Source organism: Hipposideros armiger, unplaced genomic scaffold (assembly GCF_001890085.2).
Source record: "Hipposideros armiger isolate ML-2016 unplaced genomic scaffold, ASM189008v1 scaffold_1844, whole genome shotgun sequence".
Lineage (NCBI taxonomy): Eukaryota > Metazoa > Chordata > Mammalia > Chiroptera > Hipposideridae > Hipposideros > Hipposideros armiger.
The window spans coordinates 5,280-12,991 of record NW_017733194.1 but is presented as its reverse complement, the minus strand read 5'-3'; the positions used below and the strand labels follow the sequence as shown (position 1 = coordinate 12,991).

General features: G+C 42.2%; 1 gene segment (V, D, J or C); it reads right to left on the bottom strand.

The window, feature by feature from the left end:
• Nucleotides 1–7,146: 7,146 nt before the first annotated feature.
• The window catches only part of LOC109378266 (immunoglobulin lambda variable 3-21-like), a 4,124-nt gene continuing 3,558 nt past the window's right edge, over nucleotides 7,147–7,712 (bottom strand). Inside the window, 1 exon segment of the V gene segment in view lies at nucleotides 7,147–7,477. Coding sequence covers nucleotides 7,170–7,477 — 308 coding nt within the window.

Here is a 7,712-nt window from a genome sequence, read left to right as displayed (position 1 = left end):
TTTCTTATTCTCTTGCTCTGTTTTCTTGTTTGTTGATGACTTTCTATAGTGTTGTATTTGGATTCTTGACTCTTTTTTTCTGTTGTATCTCTTGTAGATTTGCAGTTTGTGGTTACCATGTGATTCGTATATACCAAGCTATGTTTATCGCAGTCTATTTTAAGTTGATGATTGCTTAAGTTCAATCACATTCTAAAATCAGTACCATTTTTACTCACCCCCTACACATTTATATTTTTGTCATTATTTTTAGTTTCTTTTGTGTGTGTATCTCATAATTTACACACGATCATCTTACTTTTGCCGTTTATGTTTTGTACTAGCTTTCGTGTTGGTTGATTCACTGCTGTTATTACGTGTTTGCCTTTGTCAGTGAGAATTTTTACTTTAAGAAATTTTCTTATTCGTATTTTTCTTCTTATTATTTAAGAAGTCCCTTTAACATCTCTTGTAATGGTTTGGCGGTGGTGAACTCCTTCAGCTTTTCCTTGTCTGGGAAGCTCTTTATCTCTCTTTTGATTCTACATAATAGCTTTGCTGGATAGAGTGATCTTGGTTGTAGGTCTTTGTTTTTTTATCAGTTTAAATATTTTTTGCCAATCCCTTCTGGCCTTCAAAGTTTCTGTTGGGAAAGCAACTGGCAGTCTTATGGGTGCTCCCTTGTAGGTAACGAATGGCTTTTGCTGCTTTTAAGATTCTTTCTTTCTTTCACCTTTGCCATTTGATTATGATGTGTCTTGGTGTGGACCTCTTTGGGTTCATCTTGTTTGGAACTCTCTTTACTCTCAGGATTTGTATGTCTATTTCCTTTTCCAGGTTAGGGAAGTACATCATTATTTCTTCAAATAGGTTCTGAATCCCTTTTGCAATTGCTCTCCTCTTTCTTTTACTCCCATGTTTGCAAATGTTATTATGCTTGTAGTTGTCCCAAAGGTCCCTTAAATTTTCCTTATTTTTTTAATTGTTTTTTCCTTTTACTGCTCCAATTGGGTGTCTTCTGCTACCTTACTTTTCAAATCGCTGATTTGAACCTCTGCTCTATCTAATCTGTTGTTGATTCCATCTAATGTATTGTTCATTACAGTTATTGCAGTCTTTGTTTCTGACTGGTTCTTTTTATATTTTCTTTCCTTTTGTTTGTTTTGTTTTCTTACTCTTTATTGAAGTTCTTACTGAGATCATCTATTCTTCTCCTAAGTTCACTGCAAATCCTAGTAAACCAGTGTTTTGAACTCTGTGGCTGGTAGATTGCTTGCCTCCATTTTGTTTACTTTTTTTCCTGGAGTTTTATACTGTTCTTTCATTTGGGACATGTTTGTGTTTTGTTTTGTTTTTTGTCTTCTCAAATTGGCCATCTCCTTTTGCTTGTTTCTGTGTATTAGGTAGATCTGCTACATCTCCCATTCTTGGCAGAGTGGCCTACTAGGTGTCCTGTGGGGCCCAGTGGTGCAGGATCCCTGTTCACCTGAGCTAGGTGCTCCACAGGTGTCCCTTGTGTGGGTTGTTTGTGTTCTCCTTTTATAGTTGAGCCTTGACAGCTGTTGTCACATCAGTGGGTGGGATTGACCCTCAGGCTGAATGGCTGTGAAGACTGGCTGTGATTACAGTGAGCAAGCTGTTGTTCAGGCTCTGACCCCATGGATTGGGATTTACTTTAGTGGGGCTCTGGTGCCTGCAAAATCCACCCTTTGGGTGTGTTACTCTTGGCATTAATTGTGTGGTGCTCTGGTGTGGCTGAAGCTGGCCAGAAGGTGTGTTGATTTTGGGGCCTCTTGGGATGGGCATCAGTGCTGACCGAGGTCAGCCACTGCCTGTGTATGGCCTGGGGGCACCTGACAGGAGGTACAAAGTGATCTGTGGTTGGTAGCTGCCTATTCTGGGCTAGGTCGCAGCTGGGAGAAGTTATGCTCTGAACTGAGGCCAGCTGCCAAAAATGCTGGGCTTGGGTCCAATTAGCAAGAGGCATAGATCATGCTGAGGCCAGCCAATACTGGTTTGGGGTTTGTGGACATTCGAAAGATTTTAGGAATGTCTGCAGTGTGGGCCCAGGCCAACTGCTTTTATGGATTAGCCTCTGAAAGAGGTTTTGGCTGGGCACATGAATTGGGTGGGGTGATCTCAGAGAATCACCATGGTGGGTTAAGAATGGTGTTAGCCAAGTTAGTGGTGTTTGCCAAGTTCATGGAGATTCAGATTTGGTGCCTACCTGCACCTGCTTGCTCTGTATAGGGAGGGATTAACAAAGGAACAATGGTGCCTGCCAACACTTTAGTCCCAGAGAGAGCTTCCCCAAAGCCAGACAATTTAGTTTCTCTTTGTATGTCCCTGGCACTTTTGGAGATGCTGTGCCTGTGCCGGAGCTTAGGGTGAACGTCTGTGAGTGAGTGAGTCTGTGCTTGGGCGCTTAAGAGAATGCCTGGGTCCACAGCAGCCCTTCTTCCCAGCCAGGCTGAGTTGCTGCTGATTTTCACAGCCAGATGTTGTGGGAACTCATCTTTCCAGCACTAGAACTCTAGGTTGATGAGCCTGGTGTGGGACTGGCACATCTTGCTCCTCAGGTGGGACCTCTGCCACCAAGCTACCCCTCTTGATTCTGAACCTACAAAGTGGCTTTGGGACTAGCCTTTTTGACATCTTTGCCCCTCCTACCAGTCTCCATGTGGCTTCTTTATAGCCTTAATTATAGGAATTCTGTTCAGCGAGTCTTCAGGCAGTTCTCAAGGGTGGTTGTTCTATAATTTGGTTTAATTTTGATGTGGTCATTGTGGTCACAGTACTTACCTACCCTGCCGTTTTGACCAGGAGTCTACCCCTATGTTTTCTTTTACAAGGTTTGCAGTTTTAAACATCAATTTTAGGTTACTGATCCACCTTGAGTTAATTTTTGTATATGATGTGAGTAGGGTTCTAACTTTATTAATTTGATTGTAGATGTCCAGTTTTCCCAGAAACATTTGTTGCAGAGTACTTTTTTTACCTTACTGAATGGTCTTGGCACCCTTTGGAAAAGTCAGTTGACTGGAGATGTATGGCTTTATTTCTGTGCTCTTAATTGTATTCCATTGGTGCATTTGTCTATCCTTATTTCAGTACCACGCTATTTTAGATCAACTTTTCCATGTCTACAAAAAAGTCAATGAAACAGTGATAAGAATTGCATTGAATCTGTAGATTGCATGAGAAATATTACCACCTTAACAATATTAACTCTTCCAATCCATAAACACAAAATGTCTTTCTATATATCTTGGTCTTATTCATTTTCATTCTAAAACATGTTGTACTTCTCAGTGTACTAGTCTTTTCTCTCCTTGATTAGATGTATTATTAGGTATTCTATTCATTTCAGTTTTTTTAATTGAATTGTTTCTTAATTTACTTTTCAGATCACTCATTGTTGGTGCATAGCAACCACTGATTGGGCAGCCTGAGTGGCGTGTTGGTTAAGACTTGGCTTGGGATGCCAGCTCTAAGCAGCAGGGCCCTGGTTTGGATCCCACATGAGGGCCAGTGATGCTGCGCCCTCTACAGCTGAAATTGTGGACAACAGCTCAATCTGGAGCGGGGCTGCTGTGAGTCACTGGCGACCGATGGCGTAGGCTGTAGTGTGGCTGGCTGGCAGCTGGTGTGAGCTGCCATGAGTGGCTATCCATGGCTGGTGGGCGACTGCCTCACACAGGAAGAGCACAATGATAATACCAACATGGGCCAGTGAAGCGACGTCCTCCACAATTAGACTGAAGAACAAAAGGACTGCAACTTCTCTGTTCCCCTTCCCCGATTCCCCAAGAAAATCTTTTTTTGAAAAAAAGAAAGCATTGATTTTTGTATGTCAATCTTATATCTTACAACTTTTCTGAACTCATTTATTAGTTTTATTAGGCTTTTCTTGGGGTCTTGGAATTTTTTTATATAGAATCATATCCTCTGAAAATAGAGATGATTTCTTTCTTCCTTTCCTACTTAGATACCCTTTATGTCTTTCTCTTGTTTAATTGCTCTGGCTAGAACTTTCAGTCCAGAGTTGAACAGCAGTGCCAAAGCTTTTAGTCTTTCACCATTGAGTGTGATGTTGGCTGTGTGTTTTTCACAAACATTCTTTAGCATGTTGAGATAGTTTCATTTCTCTTCTAGTTTTCTGAGTGTTCTTTTTGTTTTCTTCATTTTAATTTTCATCATGAAAAGGTTGGATTTTGTCCAATGATTTTCTGCATCAATCGTGAGATGTATTTCTTTTCCCTTCCATCTATTCTTGCAGTGTATTCGATTGATTGATTTTTCTTATGTTGAACTACCCTCGCATTCCTCGGACAAATCCCATTTGGTTATGGTGCATAATTCTCTTAATATGTTAATGGGTATGGTTCACTAGCATAGCTTTGGGAAGATTTTTGCATCTATATTCATCAGGTCTATTGGCCTGTAATTTTCTTATCCATCAGTGTCTTTAACTGGTTTTGTAAGGCTAATACTGGCCTCATAAAATGAATTAGGAAGTGCTCTTTCGTCTTCTATTATTTTAAAGAGTTTGAGAAAGTTTAGTATTAATTCCTTTTTAAATGATTGGCATAATAATCAGTGACACTATCTTCTCCTGGATTTTGCTTTGTTGAGAAGTTTTAAATTACTGATGCAACCTCTCCTTGATATAGATCTATTCAGATGTTCTATTTTTTGTGGAGTCAGTATTGGTCCTTTGTGTCTTTCTATAAGTTTGTCCATTTTATCTAAGCCATCTAATTTGTTTGTATACCGTTTTTTATAGCACTGTCCTATATTTCTTTTTATTTCTGTAAGATTGGTAGCAATATCTCCAAAAATGAGTTCTAAACCAAAAGTACATTAATACTGGCTTTTATGTTAACTTGTGTTGGTACCCTTATTATAGTTTTTCATTTCTTAGTATGACTTTTAATTACTATCTAGTGTTGTTTAATTTTAGTGTGAAGGACTCACTTTAGTATTTCTTGTAATACAGGAACATTGTCCTACTGTGCACAATGAACACATTCCTTTCTGTGGGACTTATATTCAAATTTCCCATAAGCCTAGCATTATGAGGAAAATTTGCTGATAAATGCTGGATCATAGATAAGTAATAACAAAACATGAAGGTAGGAACCTTAAGATCTCATCTGATAACAAAATTAAATTGTTATAATAGACATGTTGGAAACTGTAAAAATGAAGATGGAGTGGACAAAATATATTGTTAATGTTCTAAAAGAGAGATAGTGATAGAAAGAGATAGGGAGATAGATGGATGGTTGGATGGATAGATGATAGATAGATAGATAGATAGATAGATAGATAGATAGATAGATAAATAGATAGATAGCTATAGGGCAAATGTAATCCACTGATACATCCAGTGAGTGAGTGTGTGAATGCTCATTGCATGATTCTTTCAACGTTTTTTTGTCACTCAAATGATTTTAAAATTAAACTTTCTGTACTTTATTTTCAGCCTTAGCAATTTTTTAAATTAAAATATTTAAAACATGCATACATGATCTTTAACATTTTAATCATTGTGGTGGTCAATTTTGTATGTCCACTCGATTAAGAAACGAGGCCCCCAAATTAAACTTACCTCTTTGTGTGTCTGTCAGGGTGGATGACATTAACAATTGAACCAGTGGACACAGTAAAGCAGATTTATGTCTTCCATGTGGGTGGGCACCATCAAATCCTTTGAGGGCCTGGAAAGAATAAAAGGCAGAGGAAAGGAGAATTCCTCCCTTCTCCCTGACAGTTGGAGCTGGGACATCTGTCTTCCCTTCCCTTAGACTGAGACTTACACCATTGCTTCCCTGGTTCTCAGGCCTTCGAACTCAATTACACTACTGGTTCTACTGGGTCTTCAGTTTGCAGATGGCACATCATGGGAGTTCTCAGCCTCCATAATCTCATGAGCCAATTTCTATAATAAATCTCTTTATATATGCATATATATTCTATTGGTTCTGTTTCTTTGGAGAATCCTCAATGACATAATTTTTTTGTTTGTTTATTTTTTTAAAGATTCTTTATTGGGGAATTGGGGGATGGGACCAGCGCTGGGGAGCTGGGGGAAGGCGAACAGACAAGTTGCCGTCATCCCGTTCCTCAGTCCAGCTGTAGAGGATGTCGCCTCACTGGCCCACGTTGGCACCATCACTGTGCTCTTCCCGGGCGAGGCAGATCAGTAGCAGCCCTCTGGATGGCCGCTCACCATGGCTGCTGGCCGCTCATGCTGGCTGCCGGCCACACACGGTAGCCCATGGTAGCCCATGGCAGCCCACTGCAGCAGGGGCTGCAGCCCACGCCGTCGCTGGTGACCCACAGCAGCCCAGCGCCAGGTTGAGCTGCTGTTCAGCATCTCAGCTGTAGAGGGCAGTGTCACCAGCCCTCATATGTGGGATCCGAACTGGGGCCCTCTGGCATCCCAAGCCAGCTCTCAACCAATGCACCACTCAGCCAGCCCCATAATTATTTTTAAGTGAAAAATTCAGTGTTACTAAGTACATTAAAAATGTTTTGCACCCATCACCTCTATATATGTCTGAAGCTTTTTCATCACCCCAAAGAGAAACTCTGTATTTTATAGACAGTAATTTGGGATACTTGGGACCTTGGGTACAATATGAGGACAGGGTTTTCAGGAGAAAGTCTCCAGATGAACACAAAGGCGGTGTCTGTCCAGTTTCTATGAAATCTCTCAATACCGAGGGCCATAGGATGTGGGAGACACCTCATTCAGGAAACCAGATGACTCCAGACCCTGGGGACTCCACCAGGCTGGTTCTACCCAAGGAGAAGCTGAATTCCTGAGGGAGTGCACCATCTCAAACACTGTATTTTCTCCTGAGAGACACATGATAACATCTGGGACCACCGTGCTATATCATGACTTTCTAATTATTTTCTTTCTATTCCAAAACTGACAACAACCTTTATCGCGCAGAACCGAACCTTTCTTAATTTTTCATCAGCATAAATGAAGGCTCTGGGAGGACAGAGAACCTCCTCAGGGTCTCCCAGCCCTGGAGTGGGGCGTGGCCAAGATCAGGAAGCACATCTGACCCTAAAACCTGACCTACAGCTGCTCGGATGGGAGGTAAGAGTGAGAAGCAAACCAAGGCAGGGAGGTTTGTGTCCCACTTCCTCATCTGTCTGTGTCACTGTGATCACTGCCAGCTGCTCCCACTGCCATCAGCTACTGCACAGTAATAGTCAGCCTCGTCCTCAGCCTGGACCCCACTGATGGTCAGGGTGGCCGTGTTCCCCGAGTTGGAGCCAGAGAATCGATCAGGGATCCCAGAGGGCCGGTTGCTATCACTATAGATGACCAGCACAGGGGCCCGGCCTGGCTTCTGCTGGTACCAGTAAGCACTTTTACTTCCAATGTTGTTTCCTCCACAGGTAATCCTGGCCGTCTGTCCTGGGGTCACTGACACGGACGAGGGCTGAGTCAGCTCATAGGAGGCCGCAAATCCTACAAGAGAGAAGAGGGGAGGAGGGCTTGAGGATGAAGATTTCTTCCAGGAGACGCCTGTCTGCCTGCCTCACTGAGCTGCAGAGTGGAGGCCCCAGGGCACCACCTCCCATTATTTGAGCCTCAGCGGCACATTGGACTGGGCTAGAGGATGGAGCCTTTGAACAAGTGAGAGCCCCCCTCCTTCTCTGGCAGGCGCAGCCCCTCAGGGGTCACACAGAGCCAGTGAGCACAG